Source organism: Gobius niger (genome assembly GCF_951799975.1).
Source record: "Gobius niger genome assembly, chromosome: 12".
Lineage (NCBI taxonomy): Eukaryota > Metazoa > Chordata > Actinopteri > Gobiiformes > Gobiidae > Gobius > Gobius niger.
In genome coordinates this window covers 2820327-2839343 of record NC_136863.1, presented here as the reverse complement: position 1 = coordinate 2839343, position 19017 = coordinate 2820327, and the positions used below count along the sequence as shown (strand labels likewise).

Here is a 19017-nt window from a genome sequence, read left to right as displayed (position 1 = left end):
TAGCGTCATTAGTGCCATTAGCCTTGTTAGCATAATTAGCCTTGTTAGCATCGTTTGCCTTGTTAGCATCGTTAGCTTCATTAGCCTTGTTAGCATCGTTCGCCTTGTTAGCATCGTTCGCCTTCTTAGCATCTATAGCTTCATTAGCCTTGTTAGCATCGTTAGCCTTGTTAGCATCATTAGCAACTTCAGCATCATTAACATAATTGCTAGTGTCCTTCTCGTTTTATATTAGCATCATTGTCGTCATTAGTACAACTAGCGTCATTAGTGCCATTAGCCTTGTTAGCATAATTAGCCTTGTTAGCATCGTTAGCTTCATTAGCCTTGTTAGCATCGTTCGCCTTGTTAGCATCGTTCGCCTTCTTAGCATCTATAGCTTCATTAGCCTTGTTAGCATCGTTAGCCTTGTTAGCATCATTAGCGACTTCAGCATCATTAACATAATTGCTAGTGTCCTTCTCGTTTTAAGTTATTAGCATCATTGTCGTCATTAGTACAACTAGCGTCATTAGTGCCATTAGCCTTGTTAGCATAATTAGCCTTGTTAGCATCGTTCGCCTTGTTAGCATCGTTAGGTCCATTAGCCTTGTTAGCATCGTTAGCCTTGTTAGCATCGTTCGCCTTGTTAGCATCTATAGCTTCATTAGCCTTGCTAGCATCGTTCGCCTTGTTAGCATCGTTAGCTTCATTAGCCTTGTTAGCATCGTTAGCCTTGTTAGCATCGTTCGCCTTGTTAGCATCTATAGCTTCATTAGCCTTCTTTGCATCGTTAGCCTTGTTAGCATCATTAGCAACTTCAGCATCATTAACATAATTGCTAGTGTCCTTCTCGTTTTAAGTTATTAGCATCATTGTCGTCATTAGTACAACTAGCGTCATTAGTGCCATTAGCCTTGTTAGCATAATTAGCCTTGTTAGCATCGTTCGCCTTGTTAGCATCGTTAGCTTCATTAGCCTTGTTAGCATCGTTCGCCTTGTTAGCATCGTTCGCCTTCTTAGCATCTATAGCTTCATTAGCCTTGTTAGCATCGTTAGCCTTGTTAGCATCATTAGCAACTTCAGCATCATTAACATAATTGCTAGTGTCCTTCTCGTTTTATATTAGCATCATTGTCGTCATTAGTACAACTAGCGTCATTAGTGCCATTAGCCTTGTTAGCATAATTAGCCTTGTTAGCATCGTTAGCTTCATTAGCCTTGTTAGCATCGTTCGCCTTGTTAGCATCGTTCGCCTTCTTAGCATCTATAGCTTCATTAGCCTTGTTAGCATCGTTAGCCTTGTTAGCATCATTAGCGACTTCAGCATCATTAACATAATTGCTAGTGTCCTTCTCGTTTTAAGTTATTAGCATCATTGTCGTCATTAGTACAACTAGCGTCATTAGTGCCATTAGCCTTGTTAGCATAATTAGCCTTGTTAGCATCGTTCGCCTTGTTAGCATCGTTAGGTCCATTAGCCTTGTTAGCATCGTTAGCCTTGTTAGCATCGTTCGCCTTGTTAGCATCTATAGCTTCATTAGCCTTGCTAGCATCGTTCGCCTTGTTAGCATCGTTAGCCTTGTTAGCATCGTTCGCCTTGTTAGCATCTATAGCTTCATTAGCCTTCTTTGCATCGTTAGCCTTGTTAGCATCATTAGCAACTTCAGCATCATTAACATAATTGCTAGTGTCCTTCTCGTTTTAAGTTATTAGCATCATTGTCGTCATTAGTACAACTAGCGTCATTAGTGCCATTAGCCTTGTTAGCATAATTAGCCTTGTTAGCATCGTTCGCCTTGTTAGCATCGTTAGCTTCATTAGCCTTGTTAGCATCGTTCGCCTTGTTAGCATCGTTCGCCTTCTTAGCATCTATAGCTTCATTAGCCTTGTTAGCATCGTTAGCCTTGTTAGCATCATTAGCAACTTCAGCATCATTAACATAATTGCTAGTGTCCTTCTCGTTTTATATTAGCATCATTGTCGTCATTAGTACAACTAGCGTCATTAGTGCCATTAGCCTTGTTAGCATAATTAGCCTTGTTAGCATTGTTCGCCTTGTTAGCATCGTTAGCTCCATTAGCCTTGTTAGCATCGTTCGCCTTGTTAGCATCTATAGCTTCATTAGCCTTGTTAGCATCGTTAGCCTTGTTAGCATCATTAGCAACTTCAGCATCATTGACATAATTGCTAGTGTCCTTCTCGTTTTAAGTTATTAGCATCATGTCGTCATTAGTACAACTAACGTCATTAGTGCCATTAGCCTTGTTAGCATAATTAGCCTTGTTAGCATCGTTAGCTTCATTAGCCTTGTTAGCATAGTTAGCCTTGTTAGCATAGTTAGCCTTGTTAGCATCGTTAGCCTTGTTAGCATCATTAGCCTTGTTAGCATCGATAGCTTCATTAGCCTTGTTAGCATCGTTAGCCTTGTTAGCATCGTTCGCCTTGTTAGCATCGTTAGCTTCATTAGCCTTGTTAGCATCGTTAGCCTTGTTAGCATCATTAGCCTTGTTAGCATCGATAGCTTCATTAGACTTGTTAGCATCGTTAGCTTTGTTAGCGATGAAGGTCCAGAGCCCGTTCCGGCGACACAACTCCACTCCGGTGTCGTCCTTCGTGCTGACAGCGTACTTTAACCTGGGCTCGCTGCGGTGGCTCTTCTTCTGGGCTCTGCTGCTGCTGTACCTCCTCATGATCTTCTCTAACGTCCTGCTCGTCTGCGTCATCGCCCTGAACCGCAGCCTGCACGAGCCCATGTACATGTTCCTCTGCAGCCTCTTCATCAACGAGCTGTACGGCAGCGCGGCCCTGTTCCCCTTTCTGTTAGTCCACATCCTGAGAGACGTCCACACCGTTCCCGCTGCGTTCTGCTTCTTCCAGGTTTACGCCCTGCATGGATACGGCATGATACAAATGCTGACGTTGATGGGAATGTCGTACGATCGCTACGCCGCCATCTGCCACCCGCTCCACTACAGAGTGCGCATGAGCCGAAGCAGGACGGCGGTGCTGATTCTCTTCCCGTGGATTTACACTCTGTTGGGGATGGGACCCACCATCATTATGAGTTCGTCTCTGGAGCTTTGTGGGAACGTTATCGATAAAGTTTATTGTGATAATTACCCCATAGTCAAACTCGCCTGCTACGACGCGACTGATGTCAACATACATGGTCTTGTGTCAACTTGTAACTTGACTGTCGGCACGTTAAGTGTCATTTTCTACATGTACTTCCGTATTCTGAAGGTGTGCTGGAACGGGGAAAGGAAAACGAGGCAGAAGGCGGTGAACACCTGCGCGCCTCACCTGGCCTCGTTTCTGAACTTCGTCATCGCGGCGCTTTTTGAAATAATTCAGGGCCGGTTCGACATGAGTCACCTCCCGAACATGTTGCGTGTTTTCCTGTCCCTGTACTTCCTCCTGTGTCCGCCGCTGTTCAACCCGCTCATCTACGGCTTAGTCCTGACCAACATCAGGCTCATCTGCAGAGGCTTACTGCTCAGGGTCTTCAGGAGGGCCGTACAAAAGTAGACACACAAGCTAATGAATATAACTTCCTGTCTACCCTCAGCGTTTTTCTTGCAGCATGGGAACTTCCTTTAATGGAAAGCATGTTTGTGTCCACTCCTGTTTCAGAGGCAAACATACTTTTTCCGTATTTTTGTAAAGGCCACTCTGTCGTGGAGCAACACGCCTTTCGTCCTCAGTTTGTAGTTCCCCTGCGAGGCCGTGTTTCTGATCGCAAGTCGATGTTATTGTGGATTTATTGTCAGGGAAACGTGACCAAAGGAAAGAGGCGGCCAGCTTGTGAAGTCTAGCCCCTATGCCTCCAATGAAAACCAGTAGCATTTTCATTGATCCATGGGCAGAATGTGAGACACACTTGTTGTTTGTGATTGGTGTCCGTCCATCCATCCATCTATATCCATCTCCATCCATCTATATCCATCTCCATCCATCTATATCCATCTATATCCATCTATATCCATCTATATCCATCTCCATCCATCTATATATATCTATATCCATCTATATCCATCTATATCCATCTATATCCATCCATCTATATCCATCCATCCATCTATATCCATCTATATCCATCTATATCCATCTATATCCATCTATATCCATCCATCTATATCCATCCATCCATCTATATCCATCTATATCCATCTATATCCATCTATATCCATCTATATCCATCTATATCCATCTATATCCATCTATATCCATCTCCATCCATCTATATCCATCTATATCCATCCATTGCAATGGATGGATGGATGGATTCCATTTATCTGAAACGTCTGTTTCTTCAGTCGTGTTGTTTCGCTTTGTTTACTGTATTCACTCCCAGTGCTTCGCCTTCACTGTCATCACTGTCCCATGTTCAATGACAGAAGCACGGTTTTAAAGTAGGAAACAAATGTTATATTTGATATAGATTAGATACATTGTAGAAGGTTCGTACTGTCTTCTTAGGTTAAGGCTATTACAGTTTTGTTTCTTATAGTAAGACAGAAGGTTTAGTTTACCTGCTTGACTAGTTTCGATCACTTCCTGTGATCTTCCTCAGAAGCCACACCTGGTGGTGGAGGTGTCGTAGCAGCTTACATGGATGTTCCAGTCAGTAGGGAGAGCTTACGCCCCCTACTGACTGGCGCCTTCTCCAGGACGGCGTCCCAAGTGTGGGATAAGGTGTACGCTCCCTCGTCCCGGTTCATAGATGTTGATGCACGTTTCCTGATCTCGATGGCTTCTCTGATCCAGCGGTGGTACTTGTTACTTTCGGCACGGATGACCCTTTCATTGTCCCAGTTCATGATGTGGTTTTCCCTCTTGCAGTGGTCTGATATGGCTGCCTACTGACTGGAACATCCATGTAAGCTGCTACGACACGACACCTCCACCACCAGGTGTCGCTTCTGAGGAAGATCACAGGAAGTGATCGAAACTAGTCAAGCAGGTAAACTAAACCTTTCTGTCTTACTATAAGAAACAAAACTGTAATAGATTAGATACAGAGGAACATTAACAAATGTAAACTTCATTAGACATGATGTGTGTGATGAAGGGCTCAGCCCCAAACGTCACATTGTTGGTGTAAGCGATTAAAGATAGTTTTTGGAAGCAATCTGGTTGTACGGATCATTTCTGTAAATGTGTCAGTATTAGCCGCAAAGCTCGTTTTCAACTGTCCCGGGGCGAGGTGTTTAACGCCAACAACAATTATAAAACCGAGGCAATAGACTCACATAACATTGCATTTGTTCACACTATTCATTCATTGATAACATATGAACGTTTGCTCTGTGACAGAAATGGATTTTGGTGCAAGGGCAGGTCACACAGTTAAACAGGACATTGTTAGGATAATAATACTGGAGGCAGGTTTAGAGTAAAGTCACAAACAAACCAAGCCTCTTGTACTGGTAATTGGCAGGTTGTACCAGCTGTGCCGTCCTGCACCCAGGAGCTGCCACGCCCACACAGGTGGAGACGCACAAACACAAAAGAGAGGGGGAGGGGTGACCCAAAAACAAGGGGAGTGAAAAACCATCTCAAATAAATCAGAAGTCAGTTACTTGATGTCATAGAACCATCAACACTTAAGTTTTCTTTCAGAAAATAGCTTTAACAAATTGAATTAATATATTTAGTTAGTATAGTTGCGCAACATAATCAAAACAATGAAGAGCTTCATTCATTGGCTGTTTCTCAGTTGTGAGGATCCGTCCTCAGTGTGAGAGCGTCCTCTCACTCAGATGGAACGGCCTCCGGAGCGGCGGCGTCAGGTCACGTGTCAGATCATATAATAAAATGTCAATCACTGCTTACAAAAATAACTGTTTTATGAAGAACAGAGGCCAGGAAACTATTTACATGTTGGTTTTGGTTGGATGTCTTAAGGTGCATTCACACCAAACGTAGTTTACATTGAAAACACACGGTGGACGCGCCTCAGGGAGCGTCAAAATATCCCGCAGCGAGTCACGCGCCTCCTGTGCGGCGCGTTTTGAAGCTTTCCGTGCGTGGTGAGCTTTTGATGCGCCTCCAGGGCGTCCAGCGCAGACCACGCTAGAGTTGGGAACTTTTTGGAGAAATTCGCGAGCGTCGACCAATCAGGAGCTTTCTCCCACAGTGACGTACGTTGTAGCTGAGCCATCGGGGCAGATTCTACGCCGGCCAAGAAAAAAAATACATCTAAAAAAAAAGGCAAAATAAGTCACGGAGGTTTAGCTTCATTGTGAACCGGAGCTACAGCAGCTCTGTGACTTTTACAACGACACACTTCAGTGTTTCTTTACCTAAACACCCAGGATTAAAGGCGGCGACAAGAAAACGTATTTCTGTGGCGCTGGGAATGTGTTTGGGCCTCGAGGAGCCTGTTGTAGCTACGAACACAAGCTAACGTGCGGCCAGAGTGTCAGTGCGACAAGCGTTTGACTTCAGGTAAGCACAAGCGTCTAATACGAGCTGGAACACCTCCCGCGGGAGGCGACCAGGAGGCATCCGGAACAGATGCCCTAGCCACCTCAGCTGCTCCTTTCGACGTGAAGGAGCAGCGACTCTACGCCGAGCTCCTCCCGGGTAACTGAGCTCCTCACCCGATCTCGAAGGGTGCGCCCAGCCACCCTGCGAAGGAAACTCATCCCTGGCGGAGACCAACACGCACCGGGAACAGGTCTGACTTACTGCCGGCAATGCGAACCAAGCTCCTGCTGCTCATACAGGGAACGGACAGCCCTTAGCAGAGGGCCCCGGACCCCATACTCCCGGAGCACCCCCCACAGGGCACCACGAGGGCCCCGGAACCCATACTCCTGGAGCACCCTCCACAGGGCACCACGAGGGCCCCGGACCCCATACCCCCGGAGCACCCCCCACAGGGCACCACGAGGGCCCCGGACCCCATACTCCCGGAGCACCCCCCACAGGGCACCACGAGGGCCCCGGAACCCATACTCCCGGAGCACCCCCCACAGGGCACCACGAGGGCCCCGGACCCCATACTCCCGGAGCACCCCCCACAGGGCACCACGAGGGCCCCGGACCCCATACTCCCGGAGCACCCCCCACAGGGCACCACGAGGGCCCCGGACCCCATACTCCCGGAGCACCCCCCACAGGGCACCACGAGGGCCCCGGACCCCATACTCCCGGAGCACCCCCCACAGGGCACCACGAGGGACACGGTCGCACGATTTCTCCAGATCCACAAAACACATGTGGACTGGTTGGTCGAACTCCCATGAACCCTCGAGTACCCGACGGAAGGCATAGAGCTGGTCCAGTGTGCCACGACCAGGACGAAAACCGCATTGTTCCTCCTGGATCCAAGGTTCGACTATCGGCCGGATCCTCCTCTCCAGCACCCCGGAGTAGGACTTACCGGGGAGGCTGAAGAGGGTGATCCCGACCCTCCGATCCCCCTTCTTAAAGAGAGGGACCACCACCCCGGTTTGCCAGTCCAGAGGCACTGTCCCCGACCGCCACGCGATGTTGCAGAGACGTGTCAGCCAAGACAGTCCTACAACATCCAGAGACTTAAGGTACTCAGGACCTGTAAGAAATTCAATTCAAATATTAAATATATTTAGCAGGTCCAGTAGCTACAACTGCAGACTTACGTAAACAACCATAGGCCTGGAATAAAGTTAACAAACAGATTTTCACCTCTCTCAAAAGATGAGTGTAACAAACGGAGAAAATCAGAGAGAGACAGAGAAAAAGAAGTCAAAACAAAGCTCGAGAGGAAAAGTGTGGCAAGTGTCAAGGCCAGAGATATCCTGGTTCTTGGAGACGGAGCCATATCTAATATAAACAATGACAGGATTACTACAAGCAGTTATCCCAGCGCCACAGTTTCTGACATCATAGATGTTCTAAACAAGGAAATCACAAATAACCCTGGGATTGATAAACTTATCATACATGTTGGTGCTGTGGACATAAGAGACGAAGAGTCTGAAGCCCTGAAAGAAAAGTTCAATAAACTTTTTGAGAGACTTGATTGTCTGGATAAAGAGGCAATACAAATGTTCATCAGTGGACCCATCCCAAACATCGATGGGAGAATAAACAAATTCTCCCGGCTATTTCAGTTGAATACATGGCTGTCCAACGTCTGTGAGCCGAGAGGACTGTATTTCATAGAGAACTTTAATCTGTTCTGGCAACGTGATGACCTGTTTAGAGGAAATGGGCCTCACTTGAGCAGAGGTGGAGTGAGACGACTGACGGAAAATCTCCTCCACGCTCTGCAAAATCAGAGGAGGCCTGAGCTACAAGGGAGAGCCGAGAGGAGCATGAGAAGAGCTCCTGGCTCAGCAGCAAAGGCCTCAACTGCACCACCAATAAATGATACAGTCGCAGCTGCGTCATCTGCACCTGCAGTAAAGGACTCAGCTGCAGTAATGGTTTCAGCCATAGCAGCACCACCTGCACCTATGGAATCAGCCACATTTAAGGATTCAGCCACAGCAGCACCATCTGCACCTATAGACTCAGCAGCAGTTAAGGATTTAGCTGCACCAGCACCACCCGCATCTCCAGAAAGCGTTTCAACAATAGCAGCATCACCACCTGCATCTCCGGGGAAAAGCTCAGCTTCAGCACCACCTGCACCTATATCAAACGATTCAGCCGAAGGAGCACTTTCTCTTACTCCACCACAGGCCTTGAGCCCGACTACTACATCTACACCCTCCAGAGACTTTTCTGAATTGTTCCCATCCCCAGAGTCACCTATGGGATTTTCCAACCATCTTGAAAACTTGATCAAACATGGGACTAAAATGACTCCCCTCACTCCAATTGCGTCAAGACCAAGGCTTTCATCCCCAAAGAAGCATCATGCCCCTCTCCCACCTCCGCTTTTTTCACAAACCAAGGTCTCCCCAGCTCGGCCCCCACCACCGGCGCCCACAGCTGTTATCTCCAGCAGCTTCACTGCTGCTGTCTAGGACATTAGGGGCCTCTGCGTTGCTACCATACATAGCAAACTCAAAACCAACCAGAGGTCCATAGAGGGTGTGTGTTCTTACAAGACAATTAATACTGTCAAACAACATAGATTAGATAAGAGAGGGACAGTCAGACCGTCCAATCAAAGAAATCTAATCCATATCCCCTGCAAAAAGATTCCATCCACTCAAACACAGATAAATCTGAAACATGCTGTACTCAATGTCAGATCGCTAAAAAACAAGTCCTTTTTAATAAATAGTTTTATTTCCTCTCATAATCTAGATTTTATGTTTTTAACTGAAACATGGCTAGACAAAAACACTGGTAATGCAGTTTTGATTGAGTGTAGTCCATCTCACTTCAATTTTGTGTCTGAAACACGCCAAAACCAGAGGGGTGGGGGTGTTTGTGCCATATTCAAGGACAATTTACTCCTGCAAAAATTGTCATTTGGGGTTTTTCCATCGTTTGAGTATGTGTCATTCAAAATTGAGATAAAACAATCTTCCATACTTTATATGACTATTTACAAACCACCACAGAACTGTTTTATTGAAGATTTTACTCAATTACTGTCATTTATATGCATTGATTTCGATTGTTTAGTAATTTCAGGTGATTTTAATGTGCATGTGGATGTGACCAACGACAGGCATGCAAAAGAACTCAGTGCTGTCCTTGAAATGTTTGGTTTAACTCAGCACGTGAGTGAGGCGACTCACAACAAAGGCCACACTCTAGATCTAGTTATTACAAAAGGTGCTAATATATCAAATGTGAATGTTGTTAATGTTGCATTATCTGATCATTTTTGTGTCTTCTTTGACCTGTGTGTTACACCTAAACCAGTGGTCGGGCCTGGAGTTATTCAAAGAAGACACATAAATGATAAAACGAAGACACAGTTTATGGAGATGATCAGATTTGAAAATGCCCCATGTTCTAATGTTGATAATCTGTTGGACTCTTACACATCAAGGGTCTTAAATGTTTTGGATACTATTGCTCCTGTCAAGATTAAAATGGTTAACAATAGGCAAAAGGCACCTTGGAGAAGTGAAGTTTCGGTCAGGGCACAGAAAAGGGAGTGCCGAAAAGCCGAACGGAAATGGCGCAAGTCAAAGCTCCAGGTTCATTTTGAGGTTTACAAAGAAGTACTTTGTGTGTTCAACCAGATTTTGCGTGGAGCAAGGGAGAAGTACTTCTCTAAAATCATTGCAAACTGCAGAAACAATTCTCGTGTTCTGTTTTCCACAGTAAACAGATTAACTAACCCTCCAGTTTCACTGCCCCTAGAACTAATCTCGACATCTAAGTGTAATGAGTTTGCAATATTTTTCTATGACAAAGTCCAAAGCATTAAAAATGCCATAAATTCCACAACACAAAAAGAAACTCTGCCACCAGATAAACACCTTGAGCTGACACATTTCACACCTGTTACTGACAAAACAATCGAAGAGGTTATCTCTGGTCTGAGTTCATGTACATGCTGCCTTGATGAATTACCCACTAGATTTCTGAAGTCTGTGCTGACCAGCTTGTTACCACAACTTGCTCAGTTAGTTAACATCTCACTCCAGACTGGAGCATTTCCAAAGGCCTTGAAAACAGCAGTCATTAAGCCTCTTCTAAAAAAGAGCAGCCTTGATGCCAAGGTAATGAACAACTACCGGCCCATATCAAACCTGCCATTCTTAGGAAAAGTCCTAGAGAAAGTAGTATATCAGCAGCTCACTTACTTTCTCCTGTCTAACAATGTGTTTGATACTTTCCAGTCAGGCTTTAGGCCCCACCACAGCACTGAGACAGCTCTGATCAAGGTGACAAATGATATCCGCATGAACACCAACGCAGGTAAGGTCTCAGTCTTAGTTCTGCTGGACCTGAGCGCTGCCTTTGACACAGTGGACCACGGGATCTTACTTCACAGGCTAGAAAACTGGGTGGGAATCTCTGGTACTGCTCTAAACTGGTTTAAGTCCTATCTCGAGGACAGGACGTACTTTGTTGAAATTGGCAACTGTGTCTCAGACAAAATTGCCATGACCTGTGGAGTCCCCCAGGGGTCAATCTTGGGACCCCTCTTATTCAACTTGTACATGCTTCCATTGGGTCAGCTAATAAACAGCAACAATGTGTCGTACCACAACTATGCAGATGACACTTAAATCTACGTGTCACTGACGGCTGGTGAACACAGGCCTGTAGATATTCTCTGTCACTGCATCCAACAGATCAGTTTGTGGATGCAAAACAACTTTCTCCAACTAAACTCAGACAAAACTGAGATCATTGTTTTTGGCCCACAGGCACAAAGACAAAGTGTTGTCAGTCACCTTGAGTCTCTCTCTCTAAAACCAAAAAATCAGGTTAGAAATCTAGGAGTGATCATGGACTCAGACCTGAACTTAAACAGCCACATCAAAGCAATAACATCAGCAGCTTTTTACCATCTGAAAAACATTGCTAAGATCAGAGGAATAGTGTCAAAACCAGACTTAGAGAGACTTATCCATGCATTTGTCTCCAGCAGGTTAGACTACTGTAACGGCCTACTCACTGGCCTCTCTAAACGAGCTATCAGACAGCTACAGTACATCCAGAACGCTGCTGCTCGAGTCCTGACAAGAACCAGGAAATATGACCATATTAGTCCAGTGCTCCGGTCTCTGCACTGGCTTCCTGTCACTCAGAGAATAGACTTTAAAACAGCTCTGCTCGTGTACAAGTCTTTTCATGGTTTAGCTCCAAAGTACATCTCTGACATGTTAGAGCCGTATGAACCATCTCGGGCCCTGAGAACTTCAGGGAGGGGCCTCCTGGTGGTTCCCAGAGTCAATAATAAACACGGTGAGGCTGCGTTTCAGTTTCATGCAGCTAAAATCTGGAACAGTCTTCACGAGGATGTGAGACAGGCCTCAACTCTGACAATGTTCAAATCCAGGCTGAAAACAGTTCTTTTTACCAATGCATATGACTGAAAGTATTTTATCTGCACTCTCGCCTTTTACTGTAATTGATTAATTTTATGTTGATGTTTTTATTGATTCTATTTGTTTTCAACTGTGAAGCACTTTGAATTGCCTTGTGTATGAATTGTGCTCTACAAATAAACTTGCCTTGCCTTGCCTATTTATTAGGCCTTTCATTTACTTTATATAAACCTCTTTTTTACGTCTTTACTTGCTTACAACACTTCTACCCTGCAGTGCATCATGGGTAATTTCAGCTCTCCGAGGCAGCGGAGGATCCACAGCTGTACCCCTCGTAATGAGCCAAACGGAGGAGTGGAGCTGCGAAGGGGCGAGTGGTCTGAGTGAAATGGAACCAGTTGGCGGCGCTGGTCGAGACGCCGAGGATCCTGGGAACTGGAAACACCATAGTCTAAGCTAACAGAACACAATGTATCTCAATGGGCATTCGATTAGCATATGAATAATATACATTACATCTCAACAAAACTGTCAAACGGACAATATCACAAACAGTAGTGAGTTTCTCCTGGAGGAAGGTTTAGGTACCGCAGATTCTGAGTATTTATCAAAGTATACACTGAAAACCATAGAAAAAAGGAGGAGAAATGTCCTTCGTGGCTTTGTTCCGCTGTCGCAGTACGGACGCCACGATGGCATTTGTTATTATGCCAATGTAATGTAACAGCACTGGCATCATGACTGTTGCTAAAACCATCATAACAGCAAATGCAAGTCTGACCAAATTTGCTTCTAAGTTTTATACAGACACTGGAGGCCAGAAGAGTGAAGTGTCTTGTCCAAGGACACAATGACAGTGTGCATTTGGGAGAGCTGGGAATCGAACCCATGACCTTCCGATGACGAGACGACAGTTCAGTTCTTTCAGTTTCTGTCTTTTAGCTGAGAATGTAACAGGCTCCAGGGAAACGCTTTAAAGAGTCACATTTTACAGCTTTCTTTGTTGCTTTACACTAACCCTTACCCATAATGCAATGCGTGACCCAAGATGGGCACTTATTTTATAATCTGCTTTTCCAGCAATGCCTCCTGTTTGTTTATTCTCTGTTTTCAGTGTTACATTCACTTAAAGTGCTGCAGAGATTTGCTGAACTATTACAGAATAATAAGAAACAATAAATACTCATTAAACACGAGAATCATCCAAATGTGACGTCAAAGTTCAGCTGATTTAGGAGCCACTCCTTCACTGGAAGTGCCGCCCCTCTACTTCCTGTTCTGTCCTCTGAAGTTTAGCTTTAAAACTCTGGGACCATCGCTGTAAAACACTCACATGAGCTCCGTCCTCAGAGCCACCAACGCTTAAGCCACATTTGGAAAGTTGAACCTTAATAATAATATTCCATTTTTGGAGAAACTGAAGAGTGTTTTTCAAACTGAGGCTGATTTTGAAACGTGTTCTTTTTCACCGTTTTCATGACTCGCTCATGTGTGATCTTTAATTCTTTAATCCTTATTTTGATGCTTTTGCTAAATGTAGATTCAACATACGGTTTCCATTTCCTGCTGGATTCTGTTTGGTTTGTGTGGAACACGATGAAGCCTCTTTTCCTGAATGTTCTGCCACATTTCAGCCTCCACTTTTCCTGACGGCTCCAACTTCTGTCCACGTTCTCTTTGTTCAGACACTTGTGTGTTTTTCAGCTTAAACTCTTTTGACTTTTTCAGGAACGAAGCAACAAGGACCTGTTTGTCTTTGATTCAGTTACACTGAACTTTACTATGATGAACAAGTCGCACACGTCAAAACACGACAGAGGCAAAAACTGCTTTATCTGAGAAACGTATAATATAATATATATATATATATATATAATATAATGTACAGGTTTTGTCTCAACTCTCCGTTCTGTTTAAATTCCAAAAGTTTCCTGAAGACGTGAAGGGAAGACACTGCAGAAAAACATTTGGAGGTTTTGGGCCATTCTTCTTTCACACAAACTAGTTTCCTGATCTCCACAAGAAGGTGTTCAAATATTGTGTAGATTCAACGTTTCTCTGCAGATTTGGGGAATTGTTACATCAAAGGTCATTTTCTCCAAATGCATTTCTCTCACACTGTAGACGATGTTTTCCCTCAGAGCAGCTCCTCCTCCTGAAGGATTATTCAACATCTGATTCTGTCTGATTGTTGAGCTTTTCTCTGATAACTCTTTTCTTAATTCTTAAACTAAATAAGATCTGCAGATCCAACACTTCACCAAAGTAAACACAAACATTTAAACCTGGTTATATGTTTGATTCAGATAATCATTAACAATACAGGTCAGATTTGGTCATATTTACACAGAAAAGGCCTTGAAATAAAATCAATGTTTTCACTGATCTACGGGAAGTTTCAAACTGTTTCCCGTTCGTTCTCCTGCAGTCTCACTTTAAGGCCTTGATTTGATTCATTTCACACATACTGAAGCCAGTAAGTCGTGACACTGAAGAAAACATTCTGTTTTTTCTTTGTTTGCTACAAAGCAAAGCTTCAGTATCTAATGAAGCATTCTGTGTGATCTGCTGTTTAAAACGCTTCACACGGACAGACCCGGAGATGACAGAGATGTTCAGCTGAAACCAGCTCCAGTCGTCTGTGATACGACAGTTTAAAGTCACATTCTGCTCGTGTGACGCGATCGGCCTCAAACCACAGATGAATTCATGGAGGTTTTGTTGTTTGCAGAGGATGTTGTGCTGCTGAAACAAACAAACAAACATTAAATCAGGTTCTATGAGAAAAGACTCCAGTTAGACTCAGGCTTTTCCAAACTAGGACTAAACCAAGAGCTGGATAAAGAGTGGCACGTGACTCTAAACGTCTGGGCAATTTTACGATTGCACTGGGAAATTAAATCTAAAGACAAAACCTCTTGGTCGAGTAAATGTTTAAGTAAAAGTTGAATTTGTCTTATTCCAAGTGGGATTTCTGTTTGTTCCATCGTCATTAGATTTGTATATTATCTCAGATTAGCTCAAACCAACTCAAATTCAACATAATCAACCTTTATTCAAGTGATTTTAAGTAATTTATCTCATTTAAGAGGTCATTTTTCCAGTGTGTTCCCAATGCAATTGCTATTTCAAACTAATAGCAATTATTTCTCACATTTTAGAAATAAATACTAGTTACCAAATTGAAATCATTAGTGTTTGTTTTGCCAGTGTCAATCAGAACTGGTGCTTCAAAACCATTGTTAGCATAGCATAGCATCACTAGCATTGTTGTTAGCAGCATTGTTAGCAGCATTTCTGCAACATTGTTAGTGTAATTTCCGTTATTGTATTGTTAGCGTCATAAGAATCATTAGTGAATTTAGCATAATTAGCAACGTTAGCATTATTAGCATATTTGGTGTTGTTAGCATAATTAGCAAAGTTAGCATTATTAGCATATTTGGTGTTGCTAGCATAATTTGCAACGTTAGCATTATTAGCATATTTGGTGTTGTTAGCATAATTTGCAACGTTAGCATTATTGGCATATTTGGTGTTGTTAGAATAATTAGCAACGTTAGCATTATTAGCATATTTGGTGTTGTTAGCATAATTACCAACGTTAGCATTATTAGCATATTTGGTGTTGTTAGCATAATTAGCAACGTTAGCATTATTAGCATATTTGGTGTTGTTAGCATAATTAGCTACGTTAGCATTATTAGCATATTTGGTGTTGTTAGCATAATTAGCAACGTTAGCATTATTAGCATATTTGGTGTTAGCATAATTTGCAACGTTAGCATTATTAGCATATTTGGTGTTGTTAGCATAATTTGCAACGTTAGCATTATTAGCATATTTGGTGTTAGCATAATTTGCAATGTTGGCATCATTAGCATATTTGTAAAAGCATAATTTGCAACGTTAGCATTATTAGCATATTTGGTGTTAGTATAATTAGCAACGTTAGCATTATTAGCATAGTGAGTCCCGTTAGTGTCATAGCCCTTGTTAGTGCCATTTCTGTTTTTATCAGTGTTCCTTGCATCAACAGCATAAGTAGCGCTAGTACCCTAATTAGCATTGTTAGCGTCATAAGAATTCAAATCACTAAAACAATTTGTCCTGTGGAGCAATTTAAGCGAAATGAGCATTTAAAAAAAGTGACGTAGCCAATAAGACAAAGTAAAACAAGGTGGAAGCTTTTCATATTCAAATCAATAAAGTGTAATATTTGTGCCTGTGCAGAAAAAGTGAAGACCCGAGTGCAGCAGGTCATTAGTGTGACTGTTCTGGCAGGTTGTTAGCGTCATTAGCATCATTAGCCTTGTTAGCATCGTTAGCTTCGTTAGCCTTGTTAGCGATGCAGGTCCAGAGCCCGTTCCGCCAACACAACTCCACTCCGGTGTCGTCCTTCGTGCTGACAGCGTACTTTAACCTGGGCTCGCTGCGGTGGCTCTTCTTCTGGGCTCTGCTGCTGCTGTACCTCCTCATGATTTTCTCTAACGTCCTGCTCGTCTGCGTCATCGCCCTGAACCGCAGCCTGCACGAGCCCATGTACATGTTCCTCTGCAGCCTCTTCATCAACGAGCTGTACGGCAGCGCGGCCCTGTTCCCCTTTCTGTTAGTCCACATCCTGAGAGACGTCCACACCGTTCCCGCTGCGTTCTGCTTCTTCCAGGTTTACGCCTGGCACGGATACGCCCTCATAGAACATATCACGTTAACAGGCATGTCGTACGATCGCTACGTCGCCATCTGCCACCCGCTCCACTACAGGACACGCATGACCCGAAACAGGTCAGCGGCGCTGATTCTCTTCCCCTGGACGTGTGGTTTATTAATCCAGGGGATCATGATCGGTTTGAGCTCGTCTTTGGAACATTGCGGGAACGTCATCGATAAAGTTTATTGTGATAATTACTCATTAGTCAAACTCGCCTGCTACGACACGACCATTCTGAATATTTACGGCATTGTGGCGACTTCTTTCTTGGTTGTTTATCCGTTTCTCGTCATTCTGTACACGTATTTCCGTATTCTGAAGGTGTGCTGGCGCGGGGAGAGGCGCACGAGGCAGAAGGCGGTGAACACCTGTGCGCCTCACCTGGCCTCAGTGCTGAACTTCACCATCGCTGTGTTTTTCGAAGTCCTTCAGAGCCGGTTCGACATGAGTCGCCTCCCGAACATGTTGCGTGTTTTCCTGTCCCTGTACTTCCTCCTGTGTCCGCCGCTGTTCAACCCGCTCATCTACGGCTTAGTCCTGACCAACATCAGGCTCATCTGCAGAGGCTTACTGCTCAGAGTCTTCAGGAGGGCCGTACAAAAGTAGGTCTGGGAACAGTTACAGATATCAATAAGCCGAGACGTGTATTTCACACGGTAGCGCAGCGGTTAGCGCCTCCGCTTCACAGCTAGAAGGTCCCGGGTTCGATTCCCACCAGGACGGGGCCTTTCTGTGTGGAGTTTGCATGTTCTCCCCGTGTCTGCGTAGGTTTCCTCCGGGTACTCCGGTTTCCCCTACAACTAAAAACATGTGCAATAGGTGAATCCTCCAGCCAGGTGATTCTGACCATCAGCCTGGCTCCACATCATGGAGATGGGTCCCCGGGCGCGGCACGGCCGTCGACCACTGCTCCTTACGGGTTGCCCCAGTGGCATCGAAGGATGGGTTAAATGCAGAGGACAAATTTCCCTACGGGGCCAATAAAGTATACAAACAAAACAAACAAACAAACAACAGGTTCCCTAAGCGCTGATCTTCCAAAAGGGAGTGTGATTGGGTGGGGGATGGGAACTTCCTTTTTTGAAAAGCTTGTTTGTGTCCATTCATGTTTCAGAGGCAATTTCCGTAGAGGCGTAATTTTGTAAAGGCCACTCTGTCAACGCGCCTTTCGTCGTCACTTTGTAATTCCCCTGCGAGGCCGTGTTCCTGATCAAAAGTCGGTTTTATTGTGGGGTTATTGTCAGGGAAACGGGAAATGTGACCAAAGGAACGAGGGGCCGATGACGACCGTTACAACTCCTGAAAACGAGCTTGTCTGTCTGTGCCGTTTCCTCCCGTTCTGCTTGTAAACATGCAGGTGCCAGAGATTTTAAATAAAACTCTACATCGGACGTGGTGCTCGTTGACGTGGCATACATGGCGTCCATCTTGTGACTGGCCGGCGAGGCTCTCCCCGGTCCTTCCCCGGGCGACTGATCTCCCTGAGAGGGGACGTGAACTGGCCTGCGCACTCGCCTGATTTAGAGATCATTTCCTGTGGGTTTATCTCAAACCCCTGGTTCATAACAATCGTCCACAGACCTTATTCTTTGCAAAACTGTGTAAAATTTCCAATATTGTGTGACGGGCAAAAAGTAAGAATAAAGAGTTTTCAAACATGTAGAGTTTTTTATTTCATGCTCCACACTGTACTTTAGTTAGTTTGTTGGTGAAGGACAGGATTTTGAAAACACACACCGCATCTCTGGAATGACGCTCGTCTTGCTAGAAAGTCTGACCAAAGTAGATTAAGTAGATCATAAAAAAGTAAGCAGAATGCTCGCTTCATCTGCGCGTACATGGATCAATGACGGTCCTAAATTTCGGCCCAAACTTAGATATTCTGAATATCGGCGACGTGAGGCCACAGTCTCCACGGCGACCACAGAAACGCTTTAAATCATCAACTTTCCACCGGTTAAAATGATCCAATCAGAGCCTTCTCTGTTGCTTTACACTAACCCTTACCCATAATGCAACGCCTGACCTGAGTTTGGCACTTATTTTATAATCTGCTTTTCCAGCAATGCCTCCTGTTTGTTTATTCTGTTTTCAGTGTTCGATTCACTTAAAGTGCTGCAGAGATTTGCTGAACTATTACAGAATAATAAGGAACAATAAAAACTCATTAAACACGAGAATCATCCAAATGTGACGTCAAAGTTCAGCTGATTTAGGAGCCACTCCTTCACAGGAAGTGCCGCCCCTCTACTTCCTGTTCCGTCCTCTGAAGTGCAGCTTTAAAACTCTGGGACCATCGCTGTAAAACACTCACATGAGCTCCGTCCTCAGAGCCGCCAACGCTTAAGCCACGTTTGGAAAGTTGAGCCTTAATAATAATATTCCATTTTTGGAGAAACTGAAGAGTGTTTTTCAAACTGA

General features: G+C 44.4%; 3 protein-coding genes across 3 annotated transcripts in view; 2 read left to right on the top strand and 1 right to left on the bottom strand.

Annotated features, from left to right (window-relative positions):
- LOC306971884 (olfactory receptor 6N1-like) overlaps positions 1–19017 on the bottom strand; it is a gene marked incomplete at both ends in the record, with an annotated part of 125952 nt that overhangs the window by 20960 nt on the left and 85975 nt on the right. The gene's annotated exons all lie outside the window — the stretch shown is intronic.
- Positions 2542–3510, top strand: LOC306971900 (olfactory receptor 10A3-like; the record flags this gene model as incomplete). Its single annotated transcript, XM_079568340.1, has 1 exon — positions 2542–3510. The coding sequence occupies one exon, from the start codon at positions 2542–2544 to the stop codon at positions 3508–3510; it is 969 nt and encodes a 322-aa protein (XP_079424466.1).
- On the top strand, positions 16234–17202 carry LOC306971899 (olfactory receptor 10A6-like; the record flags this gene model as incomplete). Its single annotated transcript, XM_079568339.1, has 1 exon — positions 16234–17202. The coding sequence occupies one exon, from the start codon at positions 16234–16236 to the stop codon at positions 17200–17202; it is 969 nt and encodes a 322-aa protein (XP_079424465.1).